This window comes from Corythoichthys intestinalis, chromosome 4, assembly GCF_030265065.1.
Source record: "Corythoichthys intestinalis isolate RoL2023-P3 chromosome 4, ASM3026506v1, whole genome shotgun sequence".
Lineage (NCBI taxonomy): Eukaryota > Metazoa > Chordata > Actinopteri > Syngnathiformes > Syngnathidae > Corythoichthys > Corythoichthys intestinalis.
Window position 1 is genome coordinate 13,866,611 of NC_080398.1, and position 15,162 is coordinate 13,881,772.

Sequence of the window (15,162 nt, forward strand, 5' to 3'; positions counted from 1 at the left end):
AATAAAGTGCTTGTGTAGCGTAATTCGTTTCCACCAATATTTATCATTTGTTTTATTCCGCGGACGGCATGGAGGTTTCCCCAGCTCCTGTAGTTATCCGAGTCTGACGATGATGAGTCACGTCAATGTGAAAATGCACGCAGCAAAGCAAAACGGCTGTACTCATTTATCCGTTCAATTGGCTGACATACTGACATGTTATCAGCAGAGGTAGTTAGCTCTGATTGGTACAAATGTGCATGTTTTCTGGAACAGCAATTAAAAAATAAAAAAAATAAAAAGTCGTTGAATTGATGCGACAAAAAAAAGGCAATGCAACATAAAATGGATCAAATCTTTAAGAGCAACGAAAGAGTTGAGGAGGCTTATTTATCATATTTAGTTTTATTTGCTCTGATGGGGAGGTACAGAACATCTTAGCTGTCAATGTGCCCCTTGGACTTATATTTGTTCTTTTATTTTAGGCTACTGATTCATTTATTCATTCATTCATTTCATTATGATTTAAAAAAGTCAATGTTCAAACTATATTTAATTTCACTCTGCATAATATAAGTCATTTGTACTTATTTTTCTGAATGTATGTTACTTATATCTTTATTATCATTTAAAAATAAGTATTTGTTTACATTGACTTCAATTTTAATGTTTCCTATGTTCTTTACTAGTTAAAATTGAGATTTGGCATTTAGTATGTGAGGAAATAACGGAAAATAAAAATTAGAAGATGAAGGTTGGGGTTTTAGCTGTTTTTGTTAACTTTTATTTTGCATATCATTGAAAAAATACAATTTTGAATGAAAATCAGTTTTTGTATGTGTTATACAAATAACTGTGCTAAAACAGTTTTCTTTGCATTTCAGTAGTTTAAGAGGTTTGACACCCCCCCCCCCCCCCAACAAAATAAATAAAATAAAATGAAAGAAAAAAATTAAATAAAATTTCTGGCTCCGTAGCGACCTTCACGTCGGGGAGTTCCAGCAAGAAATTCTAGCCACTTTCACCCTTGTTTACAACTGTAATATCATGTTGTTGTTTTTTTTTTTTTAATTCATTCATCCTCTTTGCTGGTTATCCTTATGAGGGCTGCCAGGGTGATGGAGCCTTTGTCAGTTCACCATTAACAGTAAGAAAGGTATACCCTGAACTTGCACTATTAAACAAACATACGTACAATTTGGAGTGTTCAATTTGCCTTACATGTTTGTTTTTAGGATCGTGCAAGGAAACCGTAGAGGGCCATAAAAAAACAACACACACACGGATAACATAGAAAGTATGCAAATTGTAATGTCCTCGCTTTTCAAAAGGGACTTTAGATCAGCGGTCACCAAACTAATTCCACAAAGGACCGCAGTGGGTGGAGGATTTCACTCCTACTGTACAAGGAGACACCTTTTCACCAATCCTGTATTTTAGAAGTGTCATACAGCAAGGCCGGAGCCATGACTTGAACCAACCCTTGTTCTCAGAACTATGAGGCAGATATGATTTTGAAATGATACATCAGAATTTTATCAGAGTACTTTAGTTCGAGTCTTGGGGTAGTCTAGTATACCTCTGAAGTGGAACCGTCTCGGGATATCAGCCAGATTTTTTTTAATCAATTTTTGACATCAGGCGAAATGAGAGCAAAAATTGACAATTTTCAAAGTACTTTTATTTTGAAATGATACATCAGAATTTTATCAGATTACTTTAGTTCGAGTCTTGGGGTAGTCTAGTATACCTCTGAAGTGGAACCGTCTCGGGATATCAGCCAGATTTTTTTAAATTAATTTTTGAAATCAGGCGAAATGACAGCAAAAATTGACAATTTTCAAAGTACTTTTATTTTGAAATGATACATCAGAATTTTATCAGAGTACTTTAGTTCGAGTCTTGGGGTAGTCTAGTATACCTCAGAAGTGGAACCGTCTCGGGATATCAGCCAGATTTTTTTTAATCAATTTTTGAAATCAGGCGAAATGAGAGCAAAAATTGACAATTTTCAAAGTACTTTTATTTTAAAATGATACATCAGAATTTTATCAGAGTACTTTAGTTCGAGTCTTGGGGTAGTGTAGTGTACCTCAGAAGTGGAACCGTCTCGGGATATCAGCCAGATTTTTTTAAATTAATTTTTGAAATCAGGCGAAATGACAGCAAAAATAGGCATTTTTCAAAGTACTTTTATTTTGAAATGATACATCAGAATTTTATCAGAGTACTTTAGTTCGAGTCTTGGAGTAGTCTAGTATACCTCAGAAGTGGAATCGTCTCGGGATATCAGCCAGATTTTTTTTAATCAATTTTTGAAATCAGGCGAAATGACAGCCAAAATAAGCAATTTTCAAAGTACTTTTATTTTGAAATGATACATCAGAATTTTATCAGAGTATTTTAGTTCGAGTCTTGGGGTAGTCTAGTATACCTCTGAAGTGGAACCGTCTCGGGATATCAGCCAGATTTTTTTTAATTAATTTTTGAAATCAGGCGAAATGACAGCAAAAATTGACAATTTTCAAAGTACTTTTATTTTGAAATGATACATCAGAATTTTATCAGAGTACTTTAGTTCGAGTCTTGGGGTAGTGTAGTATACCTCTGAAGTGGAACCGTCTCGGGATATCAGCCAGATTTTTTTTAATCAATTTTTGAAATCAGGCGAAATGACAGCCAAAATAAGCAATTTTCAAAGTACTTTTACTTTGAAATGATACATCAGAATTTTATCAGAGTACTTTAGTTCGAGTCTTGGGGTAGTGTAGTGTATCTCAGAAGTGGAACCGTCTCGGGATATCAGCCAGATTTTTTTTAATTAATTTTTGAAATCAGGCGAAATGACAGCAAAAATTGACAATTTTCAAAGTACTTTTATTTTGAAATGATACATCAGAATTTTATCAGAGTACTTTAGTTCGAGTTTTGGGGTAGTCTAGTATACCTCAGAAGTGGAACCGTCTCGGGATATCAGCCAGATTTTTTTTAATCAATTTTTGAAATCAGGCAAAATGAGAGCAAAAATTGACAATTTTCAAAGTACTTTTATTTTGAAATGATACATCAGAATTTTATCAGAGTACTTTAGTTCGAGTCTTGGGGTAGTCTAGTATACCTCAGAAGTGGAACCGTCTCGGGATATCAGGCAGATTTTTTTTAATCAATTTTTGAAATCAGGCGAAATGACAGCAAAAATGGGCATTTTTCAAAGTACTTTTATTTTAAAATGATACATCAGAATTTTATCAGAGTACTTTAGTTCGAGTCTTGGGGTAGTGTAGTGTACCTCAGAAGTGGAACCGTCTCGGGATATCAGCCAGATTTTTTTTAATTAATTTTTGAAATCAGGTGAAATGACAGCAAAAATGGGCATTTTTCAAAGTACTTTTATTTTGAAATGATACATCAGAATTTTATCAGAGTACTTTAGTTCGAGTCTTGGGGTAGTCTAGTATACCTCAGAAGTGGAACCGTCTCGGGATATCAGGCAGATTTTTTTTAATCAATTTTTGAAATCAGGCGAAATGACAGCAAAAATGGGCATTTTTCAAAGTACTTTTATTTTAAAATGATACATCAGAATTTTATCAGAGTACTTTAGTTCGAGTCTTGGGGTAGGGTAGTGTACCTCAGAAGTGGAACCGTCTCGGGATATCAGCCAGATTTTTTTAAATTAATTTTTTAAATCAGGCGAAATGACAGCAAAAATTGGCAATTTTCAAAGTACTTTTATTTTGAAATGATACATCAGAATTTTATCAGAGCACTTTAGTTCGAGTCTTGGGGTACTCTAGTATACCTCAGAAGTGGAACCGTCCCGGGATATCAGCCAGATTTTTTTAAATCAATTTTTGAAATCAGGCGAAATGACAGCGGAAATGGGCAGCCACCGCGTTCCATTATGAATACAGCAAGTTGCACCATTAGGAAGCCAGCGCGTTGCATTACCGTAATGCACACAATGATCCAAATGAGGGGTGGCTAGCTTGACTTCGTTTTAACGAGTGGAGGGTGGCTTGACCGCAGTCTTTTAACCATTGTGTTTTTTTGTGTTAGCTTTGAAGCATTTGACCACATTAGTCACGTAGCGTATTTAAACCGACCTTATTTGATACAACTACATTTAAGTATTTTCTACAGGCATTTTTTTTTTGTACGTTATTCCTGTAAGCATCTAAACAAAACAAATTTAGAGCGCACGGTAGTACTTTGGGTGTCAAACTAATGTAGCACGTTTCGCCGATGTAGCAGATTTTGGCAGAACACCGGTTCTGACCTCAAAAAGTCTATTCATGCCTTTATCATTGATTACCGGTAATTGAGAATTCCAACGCCCAATATGCTGGTCCTCTGCTTTATTCCACTGGCTTCAGGTGCAATTTAGAGTGTACAAAATCCTTTCGTTTGTTTTTAAAGCCATCAATCAAGGGCGTAGGTTTGCATAGGGACAGTAGGGACATAACACTACCAACTTCTCAGGATGCTCAAATTGTCCCCACCAACTTTTAAGACACCTTATTTGATTTATACTGTATAATGAGTTCAGTTATATGAGTAATTTAGATTGTCTTCCCATATGTTGTAAGGATAGAATAGACCCTACCATTATTAAGTGAATTATTTTCATTATGTTCAGATTTACATTGATCCCTTTTCACTTGCTGAATGTGCCGGTCCATTTTTTCCCCCTCAAACGCACGTTTGATTGACTGATGACTTGACCCCCCGTCCCCTCCTCCAGCTACACAGACGGACACGCACACTCAACCTGCTGAGGCGCCAACATAAGCAGATTTTAAATGGGGGGCCAGGGTGGCCAGGCATGTACTTGACTTTCCTATATATATAAAAGTTGTAAAGCAATAAAACTGCAACAAAAATTAATGAAATGAACAAAAAATATATTTTTATAATGGGTCAAAATTATTTTAGACAAAAATGTCCTAGCCAAAATGTGGCCCATACACAAATCAACATTACTTCAATCAAAAAAGTTGCTTCAATCAAAAAAAACAAACAAACAAAAAAAAGCAAACAAAAATAGCTTTCACATGCATTTTTTGGGGGGGGTGGGTGAGGGGTTTCAAATTTATTTTTGCGTTCATTTTTTGGATTTTTTTTTTTTTTTTGGTTGAAAATATATATTTTGATTGAAGCAACTTTTTTTTTTTTAATTGAAGCAACTTTTTTTGATTGAATAATATAGACACAAATCTACCTCCATATGGCTCCGCCCAGGGGATACAATTTTTGACTGGGGTAACGACATTGGCACAACAACGGCGGACGTACCATATTCAATGAATGACGATCTTGTCGAAAAGTATTGCCTAAACAGCATGATTTAGAATTCCCCTCAAGAATGATGGGAAACAAAAAAACTCTCATTGTCAACTTATTATTATAAATATTCTTTTAAGTTAATTTTATTGCTGACACTACGTTTCGGGGTCATCAACATGTTGTGCCCCCCAAACTCTGCCTATGGGTGCCAACAGAAATACAACATGCCACCTCCTCCACTCCCTTCCAAGAGGAGGGATATTATAAGTTTTTTTCGGCCAGCACAAGCCACCGTAACTAATGTAAAAGGACATCAATGTTTGTGCTAGAAAAGATCCGACCTGCATCATAGTTAGCATAGACTTAAACCGAGTGAACTTGCTGTCTTGCAAACTACTGCGGTCAAGCCAGTCTCCGCAAGGAACAGCGAAGTCAAGCTAGCTGTCCCTCATTTAGATTATTGTTTCCATTATGTGCAATAACGTAACGCAAACGTAACGCAACGCTTCAGAGTGCAAGTCCCAAGAATGGGTCCACTTCAGAGGGAACCTGACATGAACATGAACTGACATGAAGAAAAAAAAATAGTGAAATGAAATCACACACCAGAATATATTGAGAAAACTTTGGTTCGAGTCTTGTGGTAGTCTAGGATGCCTCAGATATAGGTCAGTCCTTGGATAGCTCAGATTTTTTTTTCTTGTTTTTTTTTTTTTTTCCCCAAATCACTTTTATATTACAATACATTAGTCTGAGTCTAGGGGTGCTCCAGTTTCCCGCAGAAGTGGACCCATTCTTGGATAGCTCCCCATTTTTTTAATAAAGGACTTGCACTTCAAAATGTTTCTTTAGTAGTTTTTCAAAACAATCAAACGTTCTATCACCATAGACTTCATAATATATTGACGGGGCACAGGGCCGATTCATAGGGAGCCTATCTCCGTAAATAAGTTAATCAAATATTAAAGGCTTGATGAGCTCGTTTTGTAGATCAATTATGAAAATTTCATTGCATGATTCATTTGTCGTTTACAGTATTTGGCATAATAACAGTGACAGGTTTAGCTGGTAACAGGGTTGCTAAATGTTGGAAATGTTATATTGATTAAAATATTCTGATAGTTACAACAGACAACATTAACACAAAAATCACACAAAAAATAATATTTTTAATTCATTTTATTCAATTTGTTCATTGCGGTGGTAGGACAACAGAAAATTAGCATTTTATTAGGTACTCCTGACTTATTTGGTGTTTTAAAAATTAAATACAAAAAATTCAAGCATTATTTATTCTTATTTTGGGGGGATTTGATTTCAGAGCAAGTACTTTTACCCAGAAACTGCTTGTTTTCTATGTGGATTGTTTAAAATTTGGGATGTAAAATGTCCTCCAATTTTGCAATGACCCTCTTCCTGCTTCAATTTGAAAAGTACAAATATTAAATTACTCAAAATGTATTTTCAGGCAACTTCATAAAAAACTGAAACTACTTCTTTAAGTGACAGCAGTTAGATTTTAGCCTACAATTAGCAAAGACTACATAAAACATGACACCCATGTTAATAGCATGCATAGTTTGAAGCACGTGTACTGTATTTCCAGTTAATTTGGTTGTGTGTGATATTCCATATCCATGTGACGCTAATGACCTGCTTTGGTTGAAAGCCCTTTTAAGTGTATTTGCAGTTCTGAGGAAATCCCATTAATAGCCTGTGTGTAACTCTTTTATCAGTTTATGTTTATTGCATCAAACCACAGATAGCATTACTTGTCATCACATTTGCATTTATGATTGTACCACTACTTTCCTATTCAATTTCAGTGGAAGGGTGATCCCTCTGGTAACCCTTTGACGCTGGCAGTCATCCAATCATTAGGCTCTTTTCATCCTTTTACTGTGAATGTTAACTCATTTGCTTCCAAAAACGTATAAATACGTACTATTTTTTAATTGTTTCAGTGTCCCAAAGACGTATTTATACGTCTTTTACGTTTTGTTTTGTTTTTTTCCAAGAGACATCTTTGGGTTCTGATTCAATCAGAGGTTGCGCTAGACTTTTTCGTTGTCTATCATTTTGACTGACAGGGTCATAAAAATCCAGTCATAATCTATTTTTACCCGTCACTTAAATTTTTAAAATGATAATAATTACATATTCAATAATATTTAGTTTTCATTCATCTTCCCGACCCCTGATCTAAACAAAATAAGCTGAAAGCGCACGGTAGTACTTTGGTTGTCAAATTCGCCTCTTGTAGACGTTTTGCCAGGTTAGCAAATTTTGGCAGAACGTTTTTTCCCCCTACTCTCGTCTCGTCTTTCCTGTTCATTTTGCTTTTGCTGCTCGTTTTGTGACATATCGACAGTGCTGTCATGCTCATTAAAGTTCCTCTCGAGTTCAAATTGAAAGGGCTGAACAGATGACATGTTTATGTCGCTAGAGTCATACTCTGGAAGCCCAGCAGCGTAACCATGTGACGTCACCGCCGTGCGATGTCAACAACAATGGCGACCTACTAGTTAAACTAATTTTACAAATTGCATAAAAACGAAAACATCAAGAGGGGTGTTCATATCAAATTATTTTAACTCATAATAACGTTTTACTTTTAAGAACTACAAATCTTTATCTGTGGATCCCTTAAAAATGTATATATTAAATAATTATATTCTTTCACTCTTCCATGTTCTCCTCCACTTTTGAAAAGTCTCTGTTCATTTATTTCAATTCAATTTCAATCAATATTTCAATGTTCTTGTTCTTTTTTTGCCCCATGACAATAAATAAATTCTGATTCTGAGCAACCTGTGGAATTGTGTTTTTTGGTGTTTAATCAAGTCTAGCAAGCTGGTGTATTGTTTAGTTTTAGGTGTGTTATTGTGGAGTGATTCAAATACAAAGGCAGTAATTCAAAGTTAGAAAAATATTTATTTGTTCACATTGTTTCTTCACATCAAGCCATTGAAAATTCTTTGTTGTTTCATCCAAAAAAAAAAAAAAAAAATACAGTGCTCATACATTCATACTTTACACATATGGTTGGACATGAATACTGCTACATTATTTTGGTGAAAGACAGCATTCATTTGAGATTTGTCTCTTATAATGGCAATCATCTATGTATGAAGTAAAGTCTTAAAGTAGGCAGGCAAATAGTTTTATTTCACACGTTTATACATGCCGACTGATTCTTGCTTCCGTGAACAACAGGCAAAAATAATGTGTGTCCCTCAGAGTGTGGGAGTGGTCTCTTATCAAGAACTCAATGTTTTGGCTCAGAAGTTTCCGTGAAGGTCTCCGGGAGCCAAGTGGACTCCCTTATTCTCACATCAGAAATCCCACCAGTTTGACATAGGGGATTCCAAAGCAAGGGTCATTTTAAATTAACATGCAAACAGACATACCTACGTAGTTGTGTATTCTCAAGTGTGCAATCCTGCAGAAAAGTGTCCTCAGAACTCCAGTGCAACAACAAAAGTGGTGGGACATGGTTTTGTTTTATCTTACAGCTATTCATATACTGTAAAGTATCATATCTTCATGTCATATAAATATTCCCACAATACCCAACATCCCCTATGTACAGCATTTACAAAATATGTTGATACAAGGAATGTGTCTCTTATTTAAGTGCATAGGCTCAAAAGCCCCCAGTAAACATTCACTTCAATGTGCAACAGCAATGTGTGTCAAAGTTTTTTCTGATAATTTCACTAATTAATACTTCATTCATTCTGTTGTTTGGTTTAGCAGCTGCATGAAAGCCCTTCATTGTCCTGAGATTACAGACAAAATAAATTCATAAGTTAAATAAATCCATTTAAAAAAGTCGACATATAATAAGTTAAGTCGCCGTCGCTGGAAGTTGCGTATCTACACATTCAACGAGTAACTTTTTCTGCGTACCCGACACAACCCGCGGAACCACGCCCAGTATAAAACCATCATAATTAGCCAATAACACAAGTAGGTCACGCAGCCAAAGACAAGGAACTCCGTTTCTGCTCTCTTCGCTTCGGAAAACCAGTTCTCTTTGCTTTCTCTGTAGATTGTGTAACCCAGTCCTGATAATAAAATGGCCGCCCATACAGATAGGGGCAGCAGGGGCATGTAGTTCCCCACAATTTTACGCCGGCCCGAGGTCCCCCAGCTGCTTATGTTCATGGTAATAATGGCAAAGTACTTAGCCGGCAGCAGACTGGTCATGTACAAAGCCGAGTAGAGGGACATGAACACCATGACCGCGTTCTTGCGCAGGATGCAAGCGTATGTCGCTTTCACTAGTCCGATCAGCTGGATGCAGCACAGAACCCACAGGATGTCCCAAAGGCTCCCCGTCCAGAAAAGCTGGATGATGGTAGCTGTGACGAAGAAGGGGAACACCCCCGAGACGATGGACTCGTAGGTCATCCACAGGTTGTGCTTGTGCCACCACATGGCGTTAAAGAGCCACTCACGGAAGTAGGACTTCGTCCAGCGGGTCTGCTGGTTGAGCCAGCGCAGGAACTGAGCTGGCGTCTCCGTGTAGCATTTGGAGCGAGACGTGTATCTGAAGGAAGATGCCAAATTACTAGTTACTGCAGGTCTCACACAATACGGTTATGACAGCCATAGCATAAGTTTTTCAAGTTACAGAACAGTGAAGCAATTGAGTTGCAGACCTGTCGATAGCATTGAGGATTTGAATTCCAATTGTAGTGACTGACTTATAAAAAATGAGGCGGATGCTCACAAAACACAGTTGTTACCCATCTTTCACCCAATTTCTACAGACCATGTGCAGCCATAAATCTCTCCCAACTAACTTTAAAGAAAAGCCACATTAAACCTGAACTGCATGCCAGTTGGTTAAAAACAACAACCCTCCGGCCCCACATTCACACAGAGTGGGAACTAAACTCATGATCATTGCCGTCAGATGCGTTAACCACCACAGTGTCAAGTATTTATATAATTGGGACCAGCGTTGGTCAACAATGACGATATGGAAAATATTTCGTCAAAGAACAATTTTTTCATGACGATGACGCCACGATGACGCGGTGAAAACGTGTCTTGGGAGACTAAAACATCAAGAGATGGATGCGAGTTGTCATCTGACGACACGAGAACAAGATGAAAAGTCGCCATAGTTTCCGTCATAAATTCACAATGTGTGATATTTTCTTACTGTATCTGTAGTTAGAATGCATTTAGCAGTGTATGGTCATGTCACTCATGTGACGTGCTTAAGCGTTTTGTAAAACGTGTCAGGTGTTACTTGGTAAGTTTTGTTTTCTTATCTTGGCTATGCCATGTTGCTTTAGCCTTTAAAGGTCTGTGCTGTGTGATCATCACACGCTAAACTAACTTGTAGCATTAGCATAGCATTCGCGTTAGCATAAGCATTTAGCAGGGTGACTCGGTGTCTTCTTAAACTCTTGGAAAACAGCCTTTAAAGGTCTGTGCTGAGTGATCATCACACACTAAACTTAACTTGTAACGTTAGCATAGCGTTCGCGTTAGCATTAGCATTTAGCGGGGTGACTCGGTGTCTTCTTAAACTCGTTGAAAAGGGCCTTTAAAGTCTGTGCTGCGTGATCATCACGCACTAAACTATCTTGTAATTTTTGCATAGCGTTCACGTTAGCATTAGCATTAGCATTTAGCGCAGTGACTCAGTGCATTATTAAACTCTTGGAAAACATTTTACATCCAGTTCGTGGCGTCCAGGTGAGTTTAATTAATTGCAAATAATATGCTGTTTTCCTGAGTGTGTATTATGATGAAAATGGCGATGTCCTTGTAGACTATACAGTTATGTGCTCGTCTGTCATAATCATTCGAAATTGTAGGAAACCTTTTATTTATTTTTTTATTTATTCATGGACTAAAACTTTTGAAGTTTATAGACGAAAGCATTTTGAGAATTGTCAACTAAAACTAAACGAAATTTGTCTCTGAGTTTTCGTTGAGTAAAAATAGACAAAGACGAACACATTTTGAAATGACCAAAATATGACTAAGACCAATAAGTATTTTCATCCAAAAGACTAAGACGAAAATTAAAATGGCTGACAGACAAAAACACTGACTGGGACCAAGAAAAATCCTGTATATTTTAATTACCATTAAGAAGTGCAATCCATCTTTCCATTTTCTATAAAACTTCTCACTAGGTTGAAAGGCTGAGCTGGGAACTATCTCATTTCATTTTGGGCTAGAGGTGGGTAACACCCTAGATTGGTCACCTCACAATCACAGGGATCAACAACCAGTCACAGAAGAGAGAAGGAATGCCATTTTTCCCAGATTTGCACCTCGGGGATCATAGTCAGGGTGTGTCTGCCTTACTGAGCACAAATGACACTCCAGAAATTTCACCTAACTAACTGACCATGAAAAGGGCCATAGTACAAAACTGCGTGTCTCTATGTTGCTTCTAGCATTTTATTTCAGCAATAAAGTTTTACACTGAACATCAAATAAACACGAAACACAGATTACAGTTTGTCCCCATCATCAGTATGACAGTGGTGTGTTTTACTGATATGTGACCAATCTTGGTGCTTACTAAGACCAACTTTGGTGTTGATAATGTGCAAGTACTGTAGTATTGTTGCTTACTTTGTGGCGTATCCCATGCTGAGCATACGGTTGGTTAGATGTCTATCATCTCCAAAGGTGCAGTGAGTACCCAAAAATTTCTGATTGTACCAGGATTCCAGAAACGCCTGAAGCAAATCATTCCTGTAAAGCCCTAATCCAGAAGAGTAACGAGTTTAAATGTGCTTCTATAGACTGAGAAAGTATCCCTCAAGAAATAAACATACCTAAAGGTCCACTAATGCATGAGACACAGTTGAAGAAGGACTGGCATGACCGCTCTATGTTGAAGGCCATCCAGTAGCGAAGACTGCTCATGAAGCTTATGTAGGAGTCCTTCATGTTAAGGATCATGACGTCCCCACCGACTGCGCCGTACTTGGGGTTACTCTCCAGCACCTTGCACAGCTCCACTGTTGCTCGAGAGTCCAGCTTGGTGTCCGAGTCGCACACCTGAATGAGCGAGTAGGCTCTGTTTATTTGCTGTTTGTGTGTTAACTTATTAGCTGCCATTGACTAGCTGAACTGGAAAAGTTAGCAGCTATCATTCACTGCCAACACTTCCCAGTTCAAATGGATAAGACGTCTTATCAACAAAAGAATTAGGGGCAATGAAGAAATGTTTGGGAAAAGAACTTGAGCTAGAAGAGAAATAGACCCACCTGGATGTAGTCGACTGAAGATCCGAGGGCTTTAAAGGCGGTGTACATCACTTCCCGCTTGCCTCCCCACTTCTGCATAATGCAAACACAGCTCCTTGTCTGGATCAGGTGCTCCACTTCTTTTCGTTGAGGGTCTTCTCCTATGATATAGTTGTTCCCGTCCTCTGCTGACCCCACCGAGCCAGTCTCTTCATCCTGTTGCAGCTGAGTGGGGTCCCACGTATGGTAGTTGTTCTCCCAGACGTAACACGCGGGGTCCTGGTCTGCAAACACCTCCCTGAACATCTCCATCATATAGCGGTCGTCATCGTTGTTCCCATCCACAACCATGATGACACGTAGCAGTTCGGACGGATACTGGAGGTTCCGGACAGAGTCAAGGCACTCTCTGAGGTAGACGGGGTCCTCCTGGAATGCTGAGATGGTGAAGCCAATGGTCTTGGTGAAAGTGCAGGGTTTTTTGCGAGCCTTCATCCGCCGTTGCTCGATAAAGGCGAAGAGGCTCTGGACCAGTACGTGGAGAGAGAGCAGGAGGCCATAAAAGCCGAAGGAGATGATTCCGTGCGGGGAAGTGGCTAGCTGGAAACCTGCGACGTAGGCCCACACCATCACACCGAGGACCACCAGTGCAAAGAGAAAAGTGAATATTGCTCGGAGGATCGAGCCTAGCTTCTTCAAGAGAGGTTTCAGCTCCATTGTGGCCACGGGATAGTATGGATTGTCAGTTTTACTGTAACAAAGTAAAACATCAATAAGGTTAGTGGATAGTTTTGTGAGAGGTTGTTAAATAGCAGTCATGATGAATGCAACAACCTGCCACACCTGCTGAAAGTGCTCATTTCATATCATGGCATAGGACATTTATGGACATTTATAAGTTAAATCTGGTTAAGTTTCTCGCCCACCTCATTTCAATTGAGGCATCATTTTCAAAAAGCTAAAAAATATAACAAACATCCCAGATAGCAGATCAACATTCCGCTGTCGATCTTATATCGTTGAATCAACGTCAGTTGTGCACCCTCTATTAATGTTGTTTCAACGTTGAAATCCGTACAAAACCTTATTAACCTTATTAATAATATTGGAACAGCGCTGAATCAATGTTATGTTTTCGACCAAAATGCCCGCTCACCCATAATTCAATGACTTGTCAATCATATTTCCCGTTCAATCATAAATCAACTATTTGTAAACATTAGTTCATCAACAATAAAACAATGTTAACCTAACAATCGCCTGACATACCATAGAACAACGTTGTTTCAATGCCACTTGACGTCGAAAATTTCGATGTCAACCATAGTGATGATTTTGATGGAAAATCAACGTTTATTCAATGTCTGTCTGCTATCTGGGATGCTAATTCAAGCAGAATTGTTTGTTATGAATAACCAACGTGATCAGAGGATTAAAAATGCAACTTTACTGTCTAATATAGAAGATGCTTTTTTATTTGTATTTGATAGCTAATGATAAAGTGTAGATAAAGATATTCACAAGTTATATGAAACACGATAGGAGAAACTGTAAAATATGCAGAATAATAACAGAATACATATTAGATAACAAATGGTATGATGCAGCAGACACATGAGGGTTGCAGACATATTAACTAATTAAGAATTATGCTCATTGTAATTATTAAAACTTTGTTTTATTCATTGAAATTTAAAAAAATCATAAATAGCAGTCGTTTTTCTAAAAATGTGTATTTTGATTATCACAAATTGTTTTATTCATTTAAAGTTCAACACTGTCATAAAATAAAATCATAAATAGTAGTTTAATTCTAAAATCGTCAAAAAACCAATTAATAGAACGTTATGGGATCTGGGAATCGAGCTGTACCTGGCGTTGCGCTCTCTGGCGACGCATCCACTCCCGCGCTGCTTCTGTGTGGCGAGCTGCTCCGAAGGGGTTTGTCTTTATAAGCTCGCGACTTGGAAGTGGAGGGCCATGTGCGCGCAAGGCCGGGAGTTGAGTGATGATGGATCGTCGCCCAGCTGACTCAGCCGTGCGTCAGTGCGACCGTGCAAGGCGGCGGTCCCCCTGGCCGCAAGAGCGCACCCTCCACACTCCTTTGTTGTCCTGTGCGAGTACTTTCTTCTTTTTTTCTTTTTTTTTGTTCCCCTACTCAAGCATCACCGTCATGTCTGCTAATCCCTGATTTCACGGAAGGAAATGACTCCCACGTGCTGCATGGTTGTACCTGATCTTTTTGTCTCTTGAATATTCAAAGGCAACCTGGCGAGACCTTCACCCACCCCACATCCCAAATCATACTGCAGACCTGTAAAAATCAAAAGCTGGAATACCAACACCACCCACCCACTCCTACCCTTTGTAGCTTGATGTTCATTCATACATTCCATTCCAAAACATTTCAATCACATCAACCTTGAAAGTCAGAACTCTAGTAACACCAATGTTTTCTATCCAAATTAAATGCCGCCCTCTACTGGCCGTTTCAGAATTTGAATTCCAACAGTTTTGTATTTTTTTCTCCATCAAAATGTTGGTGCCTGGATTAGATATTACATCGCTAAACAGCATTATGTCAATTGATTCATTATCACATGATATTTGATATATAATATGATACACGGTGTGTATATATACATATAAATATACGAGGGGCATT

The 15,162-nt window shown here is 38.1% G+C and overlaps 1 protein-coding gene across 1 annotated transcript; it reads right to left on the bottom strand.

Moving 5' to 3' along the window:
* Window positions 1-8,205: 8,205 nt before the first annotated feature.
* has1 (hyaluronan synthase 1) lies at window positions 8,206-14,569 on the bottom strand. Its single transcript, XM_057833705.1, has 5 exons — window positions 14,370-14,569; window positions 12,519-13,248; window positions 12,084-12,309; window positions 11,878-12,010; window positions 8,206-9,820 (listed from the first exon to the last, which is right to left on the bottom strand). Exons 2-5 carry the CDS (start codon window positions 13,212-13,214, stop codon window positions 9,145-9,147), a joined length of 1,731 nt encoding a protein of 576 aa, XP_057689688.1. The 5' UTR covers window positions 13,215-13,248; window positions 14,370-14,569; the 3' UTR covers window positions 8,206-9,144.
* Between the last annotated feature and the right edge of the window lie 593 nt (window positions 14,570-15,162).